At 31.7% G+C, this 24,164-nt stretch overlaps 1 protein-coding gene across 5 annotated transcripts; it reads left to right on the top strand.

Moving 5' to 3' along the window:
- The first annotated feature begins 16,182 nt into the window (after window positions 1-16,182).
- LOC132286987 (uncharacterized) lies at window positions 16,183-23,534 on the top strand. Of its 5 annotated transcripts, none has more exons than XM_059789443.1 (4): window positions 16,183-16,322; window positions 17,704-18,005; window positions 18,309-18,430; window positions 23,019-23,534. In XM_059789443.1, exons 2-4 carry the CDS (start codon window positions 17,738-17,740, stop codon window positions 23,181-23,183), a joined length of 555 nt encoding a protein of 184 aa, XP_059645426.1. In that variant the 5' UTR covers window positions 16,183-16,322; window positions 17,704-17,737; the 3' UTR covers window positions 23,184-23,534. The 5 variants fall into 5 exon arrangements, with proteins under 5 accessions (XP_059645426.1, XP_059645424.1, XP_059645425.1 ...); XM_059789441.1 differs by having other exon boundaries at window positions 16,195-16,322; window positions 17,619-18,005; XM_059789442.1 differs by having other exon boundaries at window positions 16,212-16,322; window positions 17,646-18,005.
- The last annotated feature ends 630 nt before the right edge of the window (window positions 23,535-24,164 follow it).

Genomic DNA, 24,164 nt, shown 5'->3' with positions numbered 1-24,164 from the left:
ACTACAATGCAGTAATTGGGTTTATCATATAATATTCATGTAATATAAGCTTAACAACTAAGTTGCTGAAAAGAGACAGAAAAAAACAAAAAAAGTCCAACAACCAAGTTTGGTCAGCAATATACACATGGTAATTGACTAATTAGTATGTGAAACCTGACGATGCTTGGAAAAAAGCATATACTGCTGCTATTTACCGTACCAATATAATTTCTGTACAATTTTTTTTCCTTTTTTAATTTTTTTTATTCAAATAAACAACCCATATTCACAATATCGTTCATAACAGAACTTGAATTTTTGTACAAATTCATATGCATAGTTGATCAGTTTTCAAAACATAAAATAGAGCACAATTTGACGTGAGTTTGATTTATATTTATATTTTAATCTTATCTATTTAGGATTAATTTGTTACCTACACAATGTGCAAATATTATCTGGTGTTTAAAAAAATCTTACATTTTTTAAATTGAACAAATAAATACATTTTGTTAAAAATTGAATTATTTAAAACATTTTGTAAACAAAAATAGAAATAAAAAAACACTGAGTATTAAGAGTATTTTGGAATTTTAATAAAAAAATATGATTAAAATTAACAGTTAAGGAGTACTCCGTAATTTGTAACAACAATGTTTTTTCGCATTTCCTTTTTTCCTAATTGCAATTTTTTTTTTTTTTTTTGTGGCACTTTACCTATTTATATACAAGTCAAAAGCCTTCAATTTGTCCTTGGGGAGAAAATATAAGTGGTGAGACTCATTCATATTTTAGTGTCATGTAGAAATACATATTTACTTATTTAGTGCATGCAATTCATGGATAATCCAAATTAATCATTTTTATTTAGACTGTAATAGGTTAAAAATTCAAAACCAAGCTTTAATATATTATCAATTAATTTGACTTAAAATGAAGGCATATATACATAAAAGAACATAAAAATACAGTAGTCAAAGATACTGTACTAATTTCATATCATTAAAGTACCTGTATTGATATTATAAAATATAGTAATATAGTTATTATTATATTAAGGATTTTAATCAATATTTTAGTTACACCTAGAATCTAAGATGGACCCGAGACCGATCTCATAAGAATTGTCAAATTGGGTGGTTTTAAAATTAGATGTAATAATGAAGTCCAAACTTAGAAAAATAAGGTCATACCATGTCCAATCTCAATTAAACTTGTTGGATCTCAATTTTCAAAACCTAGTTCAATATGCGGAAATAAATTCATTTTATCTTTTATTGACCTAACACCTCTTGAATTTCATAAGAACCCCAAACAAATATATGGTACTGATTCATTTAATTTTAAATATATCATTAACATGTATTTATAACATTGTACTAATAATGTTGTCATTCAAATAATTTGGTTATGGTCGACAAAGACTGCGTAGGGACCTAGGGTACGTGATGGACCAATTATTTTAACTTACCACAAAAAAAAAAAAAAAAAAAAAATTTAATAATAAATAATGGAACCTTCCTCTTACTTTTCCAGGAACAATTAGGGCAACGTGGCATCTTCAAATCACAATCAGTAACATCAATCTTTGTTGGACAACATGATTAAGTCAGATTGTTTTGCTGCTTAGTAATACGTAGTATATATTAAAATAATGGAAAAGAAAATATTAGATGGAGGAAGCCTCCCTCATTTGCTGCTTTTGTTTTGTTTGGGGAAGTGACTTTCTCCAAACATGGCCCACGCTACCATTTCCATGTGACCTGCAATCTTTGATACTAGTACTTTTTTTCTTTTTTCTTTTTTCTTTTTTCTATACATATATATATATAGTATTATTTATATTTATATATTCGCAAAGTCACAAGTGTACTGCAGTATTTCTGTTCTATCATTTTCTTTAAATTTTACGTAATTACTATTTTCCTGTTTTGTTGTTGCAGAGACTTTATGGCATTAATTGTCCAACTGCACCAGATTTATGTCGTCATAATTATAGATAGAATCAAAACAATGGTTTTGATTGTCAACTAAAATCCGAAAAAGGAGAGATACAGCGCAAAATTCAGTAATTATGACAAAATTGACAGATAAAATTTATTAGTGATAATATAATTTCAAACACTGAATTTTGTGTTGGACCTCTCCCATACTAAGAAGGCGTCTTATCCCAATTAACCCCACCCAACAATAACAATGGAGATATGCTCCTTATTACCGCAATTTTTTTTTCTTCTCCAAGGATGCTAGAGAACTCATTAAATTCAGTCCACTGTTTGTGTGGTTTCATAAATTCAGGATAGTAAAGTTATGATTTAGGTTAAAATATAAAGGAAATTATATAATTTTACAACAACATGATTTGATAATTAATGATCAATATAAAAATGTAGGGAAGAGTTTTTTTTTTTTTTTTAATTATTTTGTTTGATAAATATAAAAAATGACTTTAGCTAAAATTTATGCAAAGCTGAGTATTGGTGATTAAAAAGATCATAAAAGCAACATATTTAAGTAGCCAAAATGAGAATATTTAAGTATAATATAAAGAGTCAAAGTAAGTTCAGCTAGAATAAATATAAAAAATGACTTTAGCTAAAATTTGAAAATGTCTTTAAACTTTAAAGTAATAAAAGAGTGTATGTAGTAAAATCAACAGCGATATTTTAAGACCAATTTCATTTATATGTGTTTTTTTATAGTCATTTATTTATAACGTAGAAAGAGAACAATGTACATTGTAAAATGGAGCAATGCTGGTACATTAACCGGCCCAAATCTACCCGCCAAATCCGCACCCCTAAAGTGATATCAATTGGTAGTGGTGGTTTTGAGGTTTGAAGTACAGTAGTTGTTATTACTTTGTCTCTTTGTTTCTTCTGAATGGGGGAAAGAATGGGCACAAAGGGAGAGTCCTGAGACACTGGTAGTGGAGGGGTCTTCTTCCTACTCCCTTAAATCTAATCTCATTTCTTCATCCACTTCCACCTACACCGCAAATTTAGGATATATTATGGTCACTAACATTAATCAATACATTAGTGACCAAATTATTCAGGACGATTTTTTGTTGTTTTTTTTTTTTTTTAAGTGAGGGGCATGTGCTCGTCATTGATGTTTTGGTTGGTTGTTTGGTACCTAGATTAGATATATAACCCTCACTATTATTTAGAAAGTTTGTAGTCTAACCTACTCTAGACATTGTCACTACTGACAATTCTGATAGGCCCAGAGACTGTGAGTAGTGGTAATATCAAATTGAAGTAAGTTATTTTAGAACAATTTCACCTCTAATTTTCTTCAGCAATTGTAGAAAAGATTAATGATGAATTCTGACATTTTAAATCAACTCTAGATTGTTTATTCGCTAATATAAAATCGAAACTAATTATTTGAAATAAAAATACTTTAATTAAATCTTACGAACAAGCATTGCGGTCTTTTTATCCATTTACTTTAGTGGTGTGATTGCAAGATTTGAATAATTTGACTTGAAAAATCAACCAGTCCAAGGACACGTTATGTCCACGAGAGGCCGAGCTGACATAAAATTACACAAATTATATTGAATTATTGAAACCCTACTAATGTTACAATTTCACATAATGGGGTCCCCCTTCTCTACAACGAAGTATCTCTATCACCCTTTTAGACTGAAAGAGTACCACAACTACGTCCTTTTTTTTCTCTAAGCATTATAAATTCAGTTCCAACAGTAAAAATGATTTTGTAAACTCAAATTGTGTCGGTCCACAAGAAATACTCTTAAAAGATCCTACCACACCTAATCTATTAATACATATATAGAATTATAGATACATATATTTGTTATGTAAAAGCATAAAGTACCATCAGACATGACCACCAATTGGGGAGTACACTCCCCGTTTCACTTTCTCACATGTAGAGTAGAGCATTCCCACTTTCTCATCAAAAAGTAATTAAGCTTAGTCCAAATGGGCCATTATGCTTTTGTTGAAATTATGTAACACAAATTATTTAATTGTTATTAAATTAGCACCATATATAAATGTGTCCTAATCATATCATGTCATCAACGGCCAACTTTTTAAGCATCTAAAGGTGTCCCAATGTTATCTTCGCATTCATTCTACATAACATTCATTCAGTCAGTTTCTCTCTTTACGGTATTTTTGCCTTTGCATAATTGAGAACCCTACCACAAACTTAATAAAGCACTGGAGAATATATGTATATGTATATGTATATGTATATGTATATGTAGATGTATATTTCTGGGCCCTCTCATGTCTAAGATTCATTACTTTTATACATTTTTATGCACTTGTAGGGTTTATTTACTGATTGGGGATAATGCAACGTTGAATAAATACATGAACAATGCACACCCACACACACATATACTAGTACATATATATGTGGACAAAATAGGCATTGCCTTATCGCTATGCACAAGTATGGCTAATGCGGTTCATGTGACAGTTTTTTTAATACAAGATGCATGATTTACGTACGTTGAACAAAATTAACAAATTTACTTACTTATCATTTAGTAATTCACCAAAACTATGTCCCCAACTATCTGGTATGTCTATACAATTAAAGATCTTAGTATCTTTACCTATAATTGATGGTTGAATGTTGTAAACCAACGCAAATAATAAAGGAAAAAAGTAAGAAAGAATGCCGTAACTTTATTATTACAAATTTATAACGTGGCGCCATACAGGGAGGAAAGGGAAAATAAAGAGAGGAAAACAAAATTTTGGCGCCATTAGAGGGAGGGAAGAGAAAACAAAGAGAGGAAAACAAGAAAAATGAAGCCAAAAAAAAGAAAAAAGAAAAAAGAAAAGAAAGGTTAAACAAATACTGAGTAATTAATGGCAATGTTATTTACTCTAAAATTGATTTGGTTTAATTAATGGCGAAGACAGGACAAGGGAGAGAAAGCGACACGAGCGACCTGACGTGTGATTGGGTGGTTTGGTGAGGGTACACGTGAAAGAAGATGGCGGGAAGCACAGGACAGGAGTAGTGGGGCCCATGAAAAGCACGGTGCACGTGGCGTCATAATTGCCACTAACACAATCACCGTTCGTATTTATAGATGACCCGTACGGTACCGTTACTCGCCGTCACCTTCTTTTTCTAGCTTTTTGACTCTCGAGATCCTGATTCCGTTAACGTCGGTGGGAGTTCTAAATCCGTCGGTACTATTACTCACTTTTACCGTTTCTTTTGCCCCGACTAGGCCACTATATTCCCCCCACGAGGTTTATAACCTATCATCGTCCCGGTAAGCGCGTGGATTTAACTATATATTCATATAGAGCAAGTTTTTTTTTTTTATTATTTTTTTTCTCTATTTTTTTTTTTCTTGCGTGCGTCGGCCGGTCGTATATCGAGTTCATCTAAATTGTACATATTTATAATGTTATGCATATAGAACGCGTGTTCTGCATATATAACTTGGATGAGCCAACCGTACATATTATCTATTCCTTCTCCTTAGTTTAAAATAATTTACTTAAACTTGTTTTTAGATTCACTAAAAATAGTCGTTTATATAGACTATGTTTTAAATAGAATTAGAGCAAATTAGCAAATAAATGAATATCAAATAAGTTAATCAAATTAGTGTTTTAGAATTAGAGAAAATTTCAACTAATTTTTGTAAATTAGTTGAAATTTCATGACGCGGGTGTGATGCTTTCAATCTCTGACAGAAAAGAAACTGTTATAAAATTGTTTTTAGGCCAACTATATTATATATGTAATCTAATGTTAGGGTTAGAAAGTAGACAAAAATATGTGATTTATGTAGCTGAAATAAAAATATTAGGATTAATGATAAGAGCAACAAAGAAAAATAAGGAGAAAGTTTCTAACTCTACTGGTTCTTCTTGTTCATTTCAAAATTAAATAGTTTGAATGCTTAAGGGATAACTATGGATTGTTAATTGAATAAGAATTGCTTCCTACTTTAATATCAAAAAGTACATTTGACTAATAGAAAGAATTACTTTTAAGACTTACTCATCCAAAGTGGAATATAGGATAAATAGTAGTATAATATATATATATATATATATATATATATATATATATATTTGTATTCTTTTAAGAAAATTACAAGCTTTTTTACAATAATTGCTGTATGATGATATTTGTGAAATTTTATAAATGATAGTGATTGATTTTTTTTTTTTTTTTTTTTTTTTTCCATCGAAACTAAAGATGAAAATAGAATCCAAAGAGAAGTTTGTATGCAGTTTCATATACGCGATATATATCTTGTAAGTAGTGGACCTCCATCCTGCACATAAGGACTAATTCACCCCATTAAGGAAGTTCATAGCCAAGCATACCAAAATGTTAAGGTCAGTCATATCAAAAATTATAATCTATCAAATATATATATATATATATATATATATTAGAATTTTTTTAATTATGACAAGTAAGCAACAGTTGGTTAAATTTTATAGGTATTGTTTTACGGAGTATTTCAGAATATAAAAGCGTTTGATTTATAATTTTTAAAAAAGACAGAAAGAATTAAATTCTCATGCGCCATTTGGCAGGAGGAACGAAAAATGAATGTAAGAGTGCGGGACAGACGGATCAGGCATATCTGTAAATATATATACATATATAAATAAATATGATACCACTTATTTTTTGTTTGGTTGAATAGAATGGAATAAGAGTTTTTTTTTTTTTTAATTACGATGATATCTCCAATTTTGGGCTAAGGATGAGGATAAATACTTCATAATTCCTTGCAATTAAACAAGGGAAACTTATTTTATAAGCGGGTTTTGATTGACCTTAAATGAGTCTAGGTTATAAACGAATTGACACGAACTTAATCGTGTCGGGTTAAAGGGTTCAACTTATGTAACCCTTTCAACTTAACATATTATAATCGTGAATATGACATATATATTATGTTATTTATTTAAACCCAATTACTATAAATAATTGAGTCATTCCAACATTAACCTTGATTACGCCTTATCATTTTTCTTTTTATTTTGAATATTTGGAGTACTTGTGACAAAAATTTTATAGTATTTATTATTTGATTAAATATTAATTTTTTTATTTTGATAAACACGTCATTAAACGGTTTAACACGTTAACTCGTTTAATAAACATGTTGAGTTAGTCTTGAGGGTTTCTAATACGATTATTAAATAGTTCGGGTTTATATTTACGTATTTAGTAAAATATCCTTCAACATGACATGATTATAACCTATTAACACAAATTGCCACCATAGTACCGTGTTATGCTTGTGTATGTGTGTGAATAAAGACTGTTGTGGATTGTTGCACCTTAGTAACTGTCCAAATAGGGTTGGCAATGGGACAGGGGGGGCACGGATTCCATTCCCATCCCCATCCCCGATGCATTTTTCATTCCCCATCTCTGCTTAAAATTTTGGTAGAATCCCCATATCCGCCCCCGGCCTCATAATTTTTTTTTTATTAAAAGAAACATATTTTTACTTATTTTCATATATATAATAAATCTAATTTAGTAATAAATTACTATATATAAAGATATATTAGTAACTTCACACCTAATCGAAGTGGAGTGGGTTTACCCCATCCCCGCCCCTGACCCGGTGGGAATTGATAAATTGCCTTCATCTTCATTCCGATTTAGTTAAAATGATTCCTATCCCTGCTATAAACGTGATGGGGCGAGGCGAGCCCGGCGAGAATGAGGAATTTGTCATCCAAACCATTCATCTACTTGAGTGGAGGTTGCAGAAGAACAAGGATTTTGTCACGTGCATCGAGAATGCCTGGTCATTTACTAAAGTCGAGGGGAAGAGGTACAATGCAAACGGCATGGAGTAACAGAGGATCTCTGTTGGATCTCAGTTTTGGTTCCTTTGACTTGTAATTTGTACCACATCTATGTTATACTTTTACCTTTTTTTTTCTGTTTTTTTTTCTTAATTTTAAATTTTTTTATTATATCGTTTTAACTTATACACTTGTCATTATTTAATAATATTCTGTCACGACCTCCATTAAAGAAGGTGAGTTTTAAAATCCATAGACCTAACACTTCCTTGGTAGGAGGGAAGAGAAATGCTCTACGAAGGAGAGATGAACTATCCCTCCATCTCACCATTTTACATCCATTGAACTACATGGTTTGGTCTAGAAAGAAAAGAAGAAAGGATAAATGAGATCTTAATGGAGCCAAGTTAGGTCCACTGGTAAGTGTCTCTGGCCGATTAGCATGCTAAACCTTTTTTCAAATATATAACTATATAATTTGTAAATTATTGCATGGTGATGTCCTAAAATTATTATTTTTTCAAAAAAGCTCCCATGGCCAAGCTTGCCCATTAATTTTATAAATATACAAAGTATTACATAGTGCCCGTGAAATTAAATCCTACACTTTTTAACACTTATACTACATTTTCCTTTTTCTTTAAAGTTAATGACCAAAAGGAGATGATATGATTTCCTTGGATATGGTCTAAAGCATTTTTTATTTTATTTATTTATTTTTTATTATTTTTGCTCTCAAATACACATCCACATTACAATTAGGGTTTTGTTTTCAAATATTCCCTCACTTCCATTTTTTTTTTTTTTTTCAATTTCCACAACATTTTACTTACGCTTTAAATCAGCTAGGCGGCCTATGTGGAAAGAGGAGAATATAATGTGGAAATTGATAAAAAAAAAAAATGTATCTCCAAAAGGCATTCTTAAACTTTAGTGGCCCCGTTTTTAGCAATTAAAGGTAAGAACAAAGTTTTTAAGATTTCTTTGAAGATGGACATCTGAAGCCTTTCAACATCATCCTCCACCTAAACTGTTTCCTGTTGTTTTTGGTTAGGGCCGGGTGAAAGAAGGCCTTGTTGAGATCCTCAAGGCTTGATAAGTACTTAATTAATGCACTTTAAGCAACCTCCTTAATTCAATGAGAAGAGAATTTACACAACTAAAATTATTATAATGATAGATTAGTGCTAAATTTAGTGACAAAATGGTGAAAATTATTGACAAAAAAAGATAGTAAGACATTGTGAGTGTGTGGAGACTAATAAGAGAGGAAAATGAAAAAAGAAGAGATGTTGACACACCACTCTAATTCAATAACAATGAGTATAACATCTATTTCTTCCACATATCATATGCATTTATTAACTGTAACTTATTTTTTCGCTGTCATTTAGGTTGCTATTATAAGTATTTTTTTTTCTTTCCTTTTTTCCTTTCTGAAATTGATATTTAGTCCGTAGCTATATGGCTACATAATTTTACAATGCCTAAATTGAATGAAGAAGATAGAAACTTTAATAGGGGAGAGAGAGGGGGAGACAAAAATATATTTCCATAACTGAAAGGGTAATTGTGGTTTTCTAAAAAATATGTATTTATTTATAAAGTTAGGGATAGAAGTGTTCCTTCCTTTAAGAAGGTGGTGTAAGTGTAGAGAAGTAGGGTGTGAATATCCCCTCCCTTGCTAATATTGTGTTTATCTAATAATTATAAAGGGTAATATTGTAATTTAAATTTGGGATAATTACTCTTACATCCCCATAGTTTACCTAAATTACAAGTACCTCTTTATGATTTCAAAAATAATACTGACCTCTCCTGTCAGTGTTGAATTTGACTCGAATGTGTTAAGTGACTACTGTACCTATTGTACTTTAATTAATTCAATATATGGACAAAATAACATTTTCATGATTTCTAAGAACACTATCGGGTTTTAGGTAAATTTTGAACATGGCATTAACTAAAAAGAATGTCAGATTTTTTGACAGGGTAGGCCAATGTTACCCAAATGTGCACTAGATGAGATGCTATTATATTTGAATTAAAAGAGAGGTAGATGTTATTTAGGCAATCTATTAAAACGAAAATTTGTGAACCATTAATGATGACTAATTCATCTTATTTATCTTTATTTTATTATTTTAATTTATATATTTATTAGTATATTAATAAAATAAAAATATCATCCATTTAATTCTCTTCTATTCAAACTAATTAAAATAGGAGAATAAAAACATATTTTCTCCATAGATGTCTCATTTATATGAGAATTTTAATTTTTCTCACCACACGGAGCATAAATGAGAATAAGATGACGGGGACATCTACTCGAATTAAAAAAAAATAAATAAATAAAATAAAATAAAATAAAATGTAGGTTTAAGAAGATAAGCTACTCATGGTGCATATTGATAGTTCAAGTGTCATTCATTATCTCTAAGAAAATGTAGGTATGAGAAGATAAGCTTGCTAAAGTGATGATCAACTAACGGATTAGACCAATTAAGAGTGTGGTACCAACCCCATAAATAAGGCCACTAAAGAAGGGAAGCCAATTCATTAGGGCTATGCACGCCATTGCAATATATTGTCATCCCTTCATTTACACGACCCATTTAGTACTCTTTTGGGGGAATGCATGTGATTACCATGACAGTCTCCTCAACTTTGGGGCCCAGATGTTTTTACCCTTTACCCTTTACCCTTTATATATATATATATATATATATATATATATGAGATTATTATGATATAATTTCATATATATTTATCTTCTCCTTCTTCAATTAATGTTAGTCACTTTTTGTTTGCTCATCAAAACCATTGGAATAAAGTAGATTAAATTCTCCATTTTTTTAATGTTCCAACGGGACCTTCCGGATTTCAAGTACTCAATGTCAACATTACCCAGCACAAACTTTTGTTATAAAAAGAGAAATAGGTGTGATTAACATCATTATTGAATAGAGAGAAGATTTATAAAGGCATTATTAAGGATCTAGGTCAAGATAAAATGACACCATTCTAGAATCTCACAACAAAAATTACTCATAACCATTAGTGACAATAATGATTCCATCTTCGTGGGCGGTAATTTCGTAGAAGATTCGAGGTTTTTGTTTTCATAGGAACAAAGTGAACTTATGCATTTCTTACCAAGGTTAAAAAAATAAATAAATTTCCTCTCGAGTAGAGTATTGAATTCAATTTTTGGGATCAATAGTACGAATGTTATAGTACTTTCTTGAGTAGAATATGTAGTTGAAAAGCTTAAATTTTTATTTATTTTATTATTATTTGCTTTTCTCCACTAGGTAAATAATAAATATATCCACACACATGCCTGACATGCCCAAGTAGTTAATTTAACAATTATAACCGTTAAACATGGAGGTCATCTTATTAATTTAGTAATTTATAAATTGGGATTATTACATATAAAGGGTACTAATAATTCATATTTACTATTTTATGAAGTCAAAATTTCATAATTTCGAAAAAATAAAGACATAAAAAAATATTATTTATCTTCACTAAAGTACCATTTTTAGGCACATAGGTATCACTTTTTGTGCATACAGATATCACTTTTTGTGCATACAGGTATCACTTTTTGTCATTAGATACCATTTTTTGTCATTAGATACCACTTTTTATATAGCAAAAAAAAGTGATACCTATGTGAAAAGTGATACCTATGTAAATAAAAGTGATACCTATATGTCCTAAATAAAAGTGTTACCTGATGCAAAAAAAGTGGTGCCTCCATATACAAAAAGTAATACCTATATATCTAAAAGTGGTACCTAAGTGAGGATAAACAGGGTGACTCGATCATGACTTAGGCCCAAGCTAATAAGAAGGCCTCATAACTTTTCATTTCTTTATATATTATATAACTTTCTTAAAATAATTATATTAATTATTAAACAATAACAAATAGAGGGATTTGATAGTGATCTAAAATATTTCTATTGTTTATTACCCCATTTTTTTTTTTTCTAGGCCCCCAAACTTTTTTTTTTTTTTTTTTTCCTTTATATATTGTAAGTTACCTAAATAACTTATTTTCTTCCATTATTAAACCTCAATCAATAGAGAAATTCAATATTAGGCCCAAAATATTTCTATATTTATATTATTATTATTATTTTTAAATGTCATCCTTATTACATGAGCGTATACAAACATATATACATATATTACTTCTCGTTATCATTATAACAATCATAAATATTATCCATTGTGGTGGGACTCGTGAAACTTTCTATATTCATTATTTTATTTTATTTTATTCCTCACATATTTTTTCTCCTCTCATTATATTATTATTATTTTTTTTTCATCTTCTCCACTCCTACAATTTACAATCTAACTCCGTCACAAGATTTTGAATGAACTTTTATTCTATTAAAGATTTTTTTGAAATATTAAAGATTTTTTTTTTGCCTAAAGCTTCAAATTATATTGAGTACCCCCCGGAAGGTAAACAGTATTTTTTCATATCTACATCAACATTTTGGTCAACTTTATTTTTTCAAAAGTATGAGACTTTAACACCGTTAAATACCAGTAAATATGAATCATTAGCACTAATAATCCCTTATAAATTAACGGTTGACCAAACCACTGCATCTATACGATTATGACTATATGTAGAAGAGCTCATAATTCTCACCACATTAAGTATACATGGGTGAGCTCATCTGACCCGCTTTACAAGACAGGCGAATCACCGCTGGTATAATTTTGTTTCCTGGTTTTGTTATTGGAAAACTTGATATGATCACAAATCTTTATAAACTTGTATAAAGAAAGTAACTAACACCCAAACCTAAGCACGAGAAACCATTATATATATATATATATATATATAAACTGGAGTGTGCAACAACTTTTATATATATATATATATATATATATATAAGTTGTTGCACACTCCAGTTTAGTAAAAAAATTGTACGTATACATGATGGATGAGCATGAGTGCCTGCTTTGTTTGTGTTGTGCAAGTGAGACAACATTGCGAGTAGATATCATTGCATGGCGGTTGCTGCCTTCTTACGGTTTGTGATCTCATTAATTTCAAAAGGGACCATTCAACAGGCCACAACTCATGTACGTTCATGCAACACTAATTCACTTTACCAACAGACCGAGGACCACTTCTTTTCAGAGTCAAGTGTAGAAAGCTTATTATGGGCAGAAAATACTCTTGAAATTTTAATTTGTGCAAATAGGTATACATTTCGGGTTGAGTTTGCCTAAATTACCCTTATATATATATTTTATATATTGTTTAAAAATGCTTATTTAATGAAATGATGAAAATGGACACAAAACGAAATGACGTTATTTAGCATACAAGGGGTGTAATATGCATTATAAACATACTATAGAGGTGTTTTATACATTTTATCCTAAAAACTGTTGGTTGTTTTAAATTCGAACACCCCCCCTTTTTTTTTTTCTATTTAAAGAATTATATATATATATATATTTGTGAAAATTTAAATGTATATTATATATATAATGAATAATTATATTTAATTTAATTTTTTTAATTATATATTTAATAAAAAATGGTAACTGTATGAAATTTTAATTAGGAATAAATTTTTTCTTTTTTATAATTATAAAAAGAACTTAGGTTTTGATTCCATGTGATATATTTTCTATTAATCTGACAAGTGTGAGAAATTTTTTTTTTTCTTTTGAGATGTTTTTTTTCATCTCTATTTGACCAATAAAAGAAATACACATATATATTAGAACTTTCTAACTTATGGATGACATTAAGTTCTAAAAAATATATAATTCTCGATTCAGAGAATGAATAATAGACTATTAGGGAAAATATATAGAGATATTTTTTAGAAAGGTGAGATAAAAATCTTAAAGGCGGCACATAACACTCTTTAATTTATATGAGATTATTAGCATACACACCCCTTTTGACATTTTTGAAAAAGTAAAAGGGCAAAATGGATATTACAATATTACCTTATGTCAGATTTATATTTGAGTAGTGTTTCTGCATAATATAAAAAGAATAAGGGGTATTAGCATACTTTTTCAAATAAGGGTTGAAAGTATTACAGGAAGTATACATTAGGGTATTTTCTGCATTTGACACATCCAAAACATCACTAATGATATATTTATATACAATAAATTATGAATTTATAATATTAATTATTATTATTTTGATTAGTCTAATACATGGATCCCCAGCCATTGCAAGATTTGGGGAGGGTCAAACCTAAATATTAAAATTTCTTTATATTATGTATATTATCAATAATATTTAAAATCTAAAATATTATATATTATAAATTTTATATAATGTAGTAGATTATTTATGAAAATGTATTATACAAATTAAGTAATGATAATTAATTTAATTTAATATGAGATATAAAATTACAATATAATAATAGTATATAATAAATTTTAATTTGATATATACAATAAAATATTATTTTAATATTTGTTTATAATCTGGTATTTATTTTATATAAGACTAATATATTATATAATAGATATCATATATGTATATTATGTTTATATAAGAATGTGTGTATTAATTTATAATGTTATAATATAATATATACTTTAATACATATAAGATCTCTTATTTAATATATTTTATTTAATTAAGTATATATATTTTAATGTTAATATAGTATATACACATTATTTTATATATAATGTTATTCGTATATACGCACGTTTGGGTGAGACATTGTTTTTCTGTTTGATCGTAAGGCTTTGGCCCAATCACTGTATGTATGCCATCAAAATAGCTCCTATCTGTTCAGCCATCACCATCAGCAATGTTTGGGCCTGGCTTTTAGGGCATATAATGGTGGACCTTATCCTTATTTCTGAACTGGTTGGTCGACCAGCCCATAATCTCAACATCAACACAAATAGCTTTTTAAAGTTGAGTTCCCAATCCCAGCTATGCAATTACAACTATTGACTATAAATTACTTTTACAAAAAATAGAAAGTGTAAACTGTATTTGACCCATTGATTTGTGGCATTTTGCAACAACCCCCTTAATTAATTAATTAATTTTTTTTTTTTGAAAACCAAAATAATGCCAAAAATAAGGGGTGGTTTATGCAATTCACAATTGTGTGAATTTAGTCAAAAGATTCTGTTTTTTTTTTTTTTTAATAATATTTAATTTATATTTGTTGTTACATTCATCACCATACTTCTAATTTAAGAAAACATAAAAAAAAAGGGTCATATTTATGAGTAAAACTACATTTTAGTTAAACCATGCAAATATAATTTTCCATAATTTTTTTTCCGATTCAACAAAACAAAATCTACTCATTTTTTATGATGTTTTTGGTAGGAATGAAGGAAGGAAGAGGTGTGGATAGAAAATAGGAAGGAAGGAATGAAGAAATTTTATTTGTTCAAGGAATTTCCGTTGTTCGGTAGATATCATACAAAAAAAAAAGAAAGGAGAATATGAATGATAACCCATCCTTCATCTTTAGCAAATTTTCATCCACCAAAAAATAGGCGGAAGAAATGAAGGAATACAAGTGAACTATTATAAAAGTTTTAATTTAATACTATAGTAAACTATACAAGTTTTAAATTATAGTCATATTCTCTATAAATTACAATATTATATATATTATTGGATAAAATGGTAAAAATAATTAAAAATTTCTCTTTCCTACCTGTTAACTAACATATTAAATTATTAGTTTATTCTCTTTTCTTCTATCCAATCCAACAAAAAGAATGAAATACACCGTCTCTTCCATAAGATGTCTCATCTATCCTTCTATCCAATTTTGTTCTTTCTTACTTAACACAACATTAAGTAAAAACTTTCATACTTCGGCTTGGAAAAGTTGAGGACATATGATTAACTCATTGCTTGTGATTAATTATTTACATAAAGTAATGCAAGACATAATGCAAATACACAAAAATTATAAATGAAAAAAAGAAGAAGTAATCAAATGAAGTATGCATCCGAAACCAAATCCTCACTAGTAACAATTTTCCACAATTTCACCACATTTACTTTAATATATCACCACCATAAATTTATTATTTTAAAATTTTACAATTTTAAAGCAAGTATATTACTATTATAGACTTATAGTGGTGAAATTGATGGAAAGTGATAAAAAGAGTCACAGCACAGGAAATTGTAGGAAAAACCATACACAAATAACACAACCATGCAATAATCTAGAATTTGGTAATCATGACAAAAACTGCCAAACGTTGCCGCTTTTAGCAACATCGTTATCCTCTACTTCGCCATTCAACCAGGCCGGCCGACCGCCTTGGGCCTCAAAATTTAGAGGGGATGTAAAAAAAAAAAAAAATATAGGACAAGTCTTGGTTGGATTGGGCTCAAATTTTAGAGGCCTCAAAGGGGATGGAAAAACAAAAAAAAAAAAAAAAAAAAAGTTAGGGCAAGTTTCTGACGACACAATCTACTTCGACACTCCGCAGGGCGCAGCCTAAGCTATCGCCTCAGGTGACAAGGTATGTTCATCCTCTCTCTCTTCTCTCTCCTTTTGCATGAATCGATCTTTTATATATGAGTCTTACTTTCGTACATCTCATCATTTGATTTGTTCTAACTTTGGTTCGTTTGATTCGGGCCTTTACCTTTGTTCCAATAGTGAAAAGTAGCTAGGGTTCTGTGTGTGTCACTGTGTGTGATGGCTATCAAAAGCTGAATGAATATATTATGGTTCTCTTAGTATTTTAATGAATGTGTGCCTTCTACATGCGTCTTTCATGGTGATCGAGTCCATAATCTATGGCAGGTACTTTTTTTTTTTTTTCCCTCTCCCTCAGTCCACTCCAATCTCACAACAGCAGCAACCATGCACACCCCTTTTCCTCATAATTTTTTTGCATTTTCACATTCAATCCCACGAAAATTAAGGATCCCTTCTAGTGGGTTGAGGTAATGATTAACTTTTTCGATCTCTAAATTATGCTCATACTTAAAAGTGCCAAACTAAGGGTTTTTTTTTTTTTTTTATTTATTTTTTTTTATATGATACATACCACCATTATTGATGTTATATGAAGTTGGCTCGGCTAGAATTTCAGTTAATAATACTGTCAAAGCACTTGGCATCAGAATGTACAAACACACGGAAATCAAGAGCAGGCTTTAACAAAACAAAAGTTAATGGTTTTTTCTATTAATTTGCACAGGTCTTCTGTAGCAATGATCAATCAATTACTGCAGGTAATTGGCTCCCAAAAAAAACACACTCAAAGTGTAGTGTAGTTAATATAAAGAGTGAAAGACAAAACTATATATGATAGTGGATGCCACATATAACCTAAAAGTCCCACTACTTCTTCAGTACTACAAGTTCAGCGTTATATATATATATAGTCTTATTAGTTAGCTGTCTTATGCACGTTGCACATGCGCACAATTATTTATTGGCGATGATAGATTTATAGTTATTAATTAGTTGTCTTATGCAAATTGCACAGGCGCACAAGTATTTTTTGGTGGTGATAAAAATTTATAGTTAGTTGTCTTAAGCACACTGCACAGACGCACAATTATTTATTGGTTGGGATAGATTTATACTTATTAATTAGTTGTCTTATGTACACTGTACAGGCGCACAATTATTTGTTGGTGGTGATAAATTTATAGTTATTAGTTAGTTGTCTAATGCATAATGCCCATACGCACAATTAAATTAGCTATAGAATTTGAAAACACCGTGTTAAAATTTCGCACTCTTATAATTTTTTTTTTGAGTGTGTGAAACTCAAGGGCCTCACATTTGAAAGTTCAACTAGGGCCTCTCAAAATATTTGAAATCTCAGGGCCGGCCTTGCATTCAACTCACTGTTTCTTCTCTCTTTCCGTTTGAAACAATTGGAGTCCTCAAAGTCTGCCTCTCTCACTCAAAGAAATTATGGGTTTCGGAGCCCTAAGATCCATCATTCGACCCGTATCAAGAACCCTATTTTCTTCCCGTTCTACCTTTGCTTTCTCTCCGGCGACGTTTTCGGCAACTTCGCAGTCTCCGTCACCGGAGGTCCGTCTCCTATTCGGCTCACTTCATCGGCATACTCCATGGATTCCGGCATCGAACGCGTTTCACAGCTTAACGGACACTAGATTCCCAAAGCGACGGCCCAGTCTTAAGCCTCGCAAAAAGAGGGCTAGCTTGAGACCCCCTGGTTCGTCACTTCAATCTTTATTATTATTTTTGTTTTCAATTTGTGCATTTGTATATAGGCAAAACTAGGGTTTTGAGTGTTCTTGTTCTTTATTTCTTTGCACATGAATGTTTGGTTGATCTCTGTTATTAAATTAGGGTTTTAGGATGGTTTAGAGCGTCTCTTTAGGATAATATAATGTTATGAAATGCATTGAAACGGTCCTTAATCATTTGGATTTTGTATGAATGGCAATTTGTTCGTGTTCAGTGAATACAACAATGTGAAGTTTGAATACAATTGATTGCTGTTATGAATCTGCAGGACCGTATGCTTGGGTTAAATACGTGCCTGGCCAGCCAATACTTCCAAACCAACCGAATGAAGGCAGTGTCAAAAACAGGAATGAGAGAAAGCGTAGGAGGCAGCGGCGTGCATTTATATTGGTGGGATACACTTAAATCCTTCATGTTTCCCTTCAATTTTCACATTTTGAGAAGTTTGTACTGTTGTTTACCTTTTATATTGCTATATTCAATTCATTGAGTTAGAGTCTGTAGGATAGTTATTGAAGCTAAAGAAGATGCAAGGTTGAATGAGGAAAAAAAGAAGCAAACATTCAGCTGAGGAACCTGTTTTTGAGTAGAACTTTGGTAATTGAACCATAAGTATCAAAATATGTATGCTCAATCAGTCAATCTTGAGCTGATCAATCTTGTGTAGCCATTGTAAGGTTGAATGCATCTCTTAACCACTGTATGCTCAATTGGTCAATTTTTTTTTAAGGTAAAATTGAGTCTGAAGGAATGTTAGAGTTGACTAAAGAGAATCATAAGTTTGATTGACCTATTGATTTCCAAAGAATTTTGTGCTATATATTTAATGTAGTTGGGTTTAGCTTGGTTATAATTCTAAGAACTAGAGGCAGAAGTAGAACATGGTCCGACATAACCTATGGATGTAAAAACCAAAACCAAAGCACCCATGTTGGAAGGAAATGAAGGTAGGAGTGACGGGGAATGTAACACTATGAAAAGGAAGGGTCTTTCCTTTCTTTGTTTGATTAACTAGGAACATTCAGTGGAAGAAAATAAAGTGACTATAATATTTCATTTTAGAAGAATGGTATTGGGAGGACCAAAAAAAAAATCGGGATTCCTTTCTCTTATCCTTTCTTTTCACTCTTGGGAGGAAGGAATATAGTGGGTGCACAAGGAAGGGTATTTGTATTGTCAAATTCTATCGTTGAATGAACAATCGTATCCTTTCTATTCGCTTGTGTCACATTTTTGACAGTTATCTGTTTCCCCTTCTTAATAAGCTTGCTTTACTTTCTATTACAATAACTGTTTTGATCATCCTTTCCTTCTCTTCACTTCTTAGATCAAGAAAGTTGATTGGAATCTGTTTGCTGCTTGAGTACATTGGCTTGTTTTAGTGAACTTTAGTGTTATCTCTCATATTTGTTAGACAATACAGCAAGCATATTGCTGTTTTTTTCTCGCGGGAAGGTGGGATGTGCTTATAATCCATTAGGTGGATCCTCCATTTTTATTCATTGGGCTGTAGATGTTCACAGTGATAAACTAAGACACCAATGTCACTCAAATGCATGTTAAGTTATCCAAACATATGTTGCTCACTCACTCTTTCAAGCATATATATATTTGGCTAATTTTTTCAAGCATTTATAAATCTGATAAAGTTTGCTGTTTTAGTTATTGGAGGTCTTATGATTTTTGTTGTTTGCTGACAATTTGGTGAAAAATGAGTATTGATTGGAGTCAAAGGCTTAAGTAGGACTGAGACAAAATATATTGATTAGCTTTTTTTTTTTTTTTTTTTTTTTTTGCCATTAAATATATATTGATTTCCTTTAATTAAACTCATCAATTCTTTATTAAACTGGATTTAAAATAAGCAAATGATGAAGAAATACCAAATGTGACCTTTTTTTTTGTGACATTGGATTGATATGCATGTGAAAGGTGCAACTAAAAAATTGATATGGATGGGGAAGGAGCGATTGAAAATGATGTTGCCCACAGAATTAGGATTGGATGCCCACGTAGAAGGTGAGTATTTATTTGGTACTTGGTGGAATATCCTAGAATTAAAAGTTTTAGGCTATGGATGTATCTTTAGTTCAATTAAAAGTTAAAATGAGGAAACAATGAACAATAATGATCTAAAGATATCTGTATGTGACTTTTTTCGTGACCTTAGATTGATTATGCAAAGGGAAGGGGCAACTGAAAATCGCATTGCCCATAGAAGTTGGATAGGACAGTTAAGAGGAAGAGTTATCTTTTAGTGTTACATGATTATCCAAATACTGTCAAGTTACGAAAGAATAATGAACTATTAGGCATGTTATGTTTGCACTTTGCAGAATGTGGGCAATCAAGAAATATGATCTCCACCAAATGGGCAATATAGCCCAGCTGGTACATACCCACTTCTCCAAAAGGGAGGTCGGAGGTTCGAGCCTCAGTGGAAGCATGAGTGTGTGAGTTTGGTTAACCTTCCAAAAAAAAAAAAAAAATGAAAAAGAAAAAGAAATATTATCTCCCCTTCTTATTAAGTCACGTTGGGTTGAGTACTTGAGTGTATTGTTAATTCCATACAAAATTATTATTATTATTTTTAGGGTAAAGTATAATGACACCTCCTAAGCTTTGGCATAAAGACAACCATATATAAGTTGGCCTATTTTTGGACAATGACACTCCCTCAGGTTTGATAAAATTAACAAAGACACCCTGACAATGGTAAATTGACTTTATTACCCTTGGACACATTAAATTATTAATTTAAGCAATACAACCTTTTTTAATTGACTAAAATACCCTTGAATCAAATAGCTTTAAATGGGTTATCGGGTACAACCCATTTGAGAAATCCAAATTCTCTCTCTCCTCACCCTCTTCTTCTCTTTCCTCTCTCAAACCCTAACCCAAACAAGCCACTGATACGCTAATCAACCCACCACCTCTCCCTTCAAACCCACCAACAAATCCCTATACGGACGGACACCACCACCACCTGTGTCGGCGTCACAACTGCCATCCCCATCCCCACCCATGACCACCACCGCACACCCCTTCTATCTCTCTCTCTCTTCACTCACCACTGTAACCTCCACCACATCCCTCCGCCTGCACAATCCTACTGCCCCTAAGTTCCACCACCACCTAACCTTCCCCATTAATCACAATTCTCGTTCTTTAATCACCACCACCTAATGGAAGACAATCGAAAAAACTGGCGAATGGATAGGCACCTTTGACATGGCCGAGGAGGTGGCGCGTGCCTACGACGCCTTCCGAATTCATCGCCTCTGCCGACAACAAAACAACCGTCGCCCTAGCCGCCGCTGTCAATAGCAACCACGCGGAGCCCTAGCCAGAGTAGCACCGTCGAGACCTTGGGCTTTGCGCTACCGATCGCTGCCGCGGCCGTTCTTCCTCCAAACAGTAGGCAATAATGACTGTGAAATTGGTGATTGAGAGAGAGAGATTCTAGAACAGCTACTGGTGATTATGTGGAGAGATTCGAGATTCGAGAAATTGGTGATTTTACTGTCCCTCGAAATCCCCGTGTGCCAGGCGGCGGTGAACGGCACTGTTGAACTCATCTGGATCGGCGGGGAAAGCTCTCTTCCCGGTGCGCCGTCTCCGAGCTCTCCTCCTATCGCACCGTCCTCTGCCTCCGCTTCTACGACGATGACACCAAGTGCATCAAAAGCATGGTGTGAACAGAGTTGCGGAAGATAAATATATATATATATATATATGAAGAGATGCGTTATACGTGTATATATATATGTATGTATATATTAATATGGGTTTATATATATATATATATACCAACGGGCGAGTGGCCTAGCGGTATCGGCCTCTTACTTCCCAAAGGGAGGTTAGGGGTTCAAGTCTTAGAAGAGACAAGTGTGTGTGAGGACCAACTAGGAAAATATATATATATATATATATATATATAGGAGAGAGAGGAGAAGGGTAATTCAGTCATTTAATTTTTTTGATATTTATACTTAAAATTAATTAAATAATGAAGGGTAAAGTAGGCTTTTCACATGTTTTTAGGCTTTGTTTGGCTTTCAAATCTCACAAAGGGGTGTTATTGTCCAAAAATAGACCAACTTATATATGGCTATATTTATGCCAAGCCTCAGAGGGTGTCACTGTACTTTATCCTTATTTTTATTATTTATAGAATTGACAAAAATCAGTAAATTTGAAACTTTTGTCTGTATAATGCATTGGTCAAATGTTGTAGGTTTAGGAAAAAGATAATGCATTGTGATAAGTTAGAGAAGTAGCAGTTGAAGATAATAAGAACAATGTTATTTAAGATGGCTTGATATGTTTTCTAATTAAAGAATCCATTGGAAGGAGTGTTTAAAATTGAAGTTGGTTGCTCAAGCAAGAAAGGATGACTGACAGAAATGCAGGTCATGATGGTCAGGAGAGACAATGAAAATTGACCAAACAAAAAAAATTAAGAGTTGGATGTTGGTAGCGGCCCAAAATTAGTTGGGTCTAATGGTCCTGTGCCCTTTTTTAGTTGTAGGCTGTCAATTGTGCACAGTCTCTTGGGCAGAACACCAGAATGCGTAGCTACAAAATTGTCTTGCTTGGGGTAGACTACAAAAATCATGAATCCTTGTTGGGTGCATATAGGTTTTTGTTGATATTTCAATCATATTTCTCTTTTTAGTTGCATGCTTCTCTGAGGAACTTGAAATATTTTTCCTCTTGTGGACTAGTTCATAACAATCTTTTGGGGGTTTTGTTTTGTTCTGGACATTCTTGGATCAAATTTATTTTTCTCTAAATTTTCTTTTGGTGTAAATTTTCCTATACTATTTTGAGAGTTTATTTTAGTTCATTTCTGAACGCTCAGGCTAATATCTTGCCCTTAGATTTTCATTTCTAAATGTATGCTTCTGGATAGTGGATATAATGCAATTTTTTTTTAAAATTTTTCATGTGAATTGGGTTTGACTATGCACAGTCAGAAGCAAAGAAACGAAAATCTCAGGTGCAAGAAGCAAAAAGGAAGAAAATGATCAAAAGGGTAGAGCGCAAGATGGCCGCAGTGGCAAGGGAAAGAGCATGGGCTCAAAGGCTAGCAGAGCTACAGCAGCTTGAGGAAGAAAAGAAGAAGGCCATGGCTTGATTTTGGATACCACATAGGCTGATGGTGATGCTGTTTACAATTCTGCCCTCAGGAATGGCTCTCCTTAGCCATGCTAACCTTTGTTGCATTGAACATACTATCTTTTTGTGTTTCTCGCGCGTTGTCACTGCCAACTCACATGGCATTGATCTTCTTATTGAATTTTATTTTCAGTGTATTCAGTGAGGTGTTATTTCAGTGCAGTAACACTCCACGATTGTTTGTATGAGAATGCCGTCAACAGTATCGACACTGCTTGGTTTTGCAGAAGGTAAAATTAGATGCTGTAATGGCTTTGCAAAACGGACATCATAATTTTCTAAAATAAATTAAACTTGCTACTTTAGAGGATTGATGCTTTCGGTGAATCCATAATTTTCTAAGATAAATGGAAGATAGTTTCTTTTGCTATTTACAGAGGTGGTATCTGGTATGGCTAGGGATCATATACTTCATCTGAATGGTTCATTGATATGATACCCTAGTACTGGCGGCATTTATGTTTCTGTTACTTCCAAAGTCCCTTTCATTGAAATTTGGGAACCAACTCTATGATAAAAGTAATCAACATTTTATGAAGAAGTAATTGATAGTTACAGTGCTAACTAATATCTGTATGATGATATGATAGAGAGTATAGACCACACCATTATGTGGTACAGTCATTTCATGGATCTTAAAAAATAAAAATAAAAATTCACGGGCCTTATGTTTTATTCATCAGATCACTTGGATGCAACTGAAATTTATTATTGGCCTTTCTAATGGAAAGTAATTTATTCCCATTATAGATGTTTACATTCAAAATTCAAACATTTTAAGACACTAGCTTTTATTACATTGGTTTTTAAATTTATTCCTTTTATGGGGTCCACCATTTTGACACTTTCATGTATTTTATCTTTGAGGGGTAAATTGGGAATGTTAATAAAAATAGTTGATTGATTTTTGAAATGGGACAACTATTATGGGACAACCAAA

This window comes from Cornus florida, unplaced genomic scaffold (assembly GCF_030987335.1).
Source record: "Cornus florida cultivar Cherokee Brave unplaced genomic scaffold, ASM3098733v1 CherokeeBrave_3.0.0_Hap2_Chr11, whole genome shotgun sequence".
In the NCBI taxonomy this organism is placed as follows: domain Eukaryota; kingdom Viridiplantae; phylum Streptophyta; class Magnoliopsida; order Cornales; family Cornaceae; genus Cornus; species Cornus florida.
This window is presented reverse-complemented; position numbering and strand designations above follow the sequence as displayed.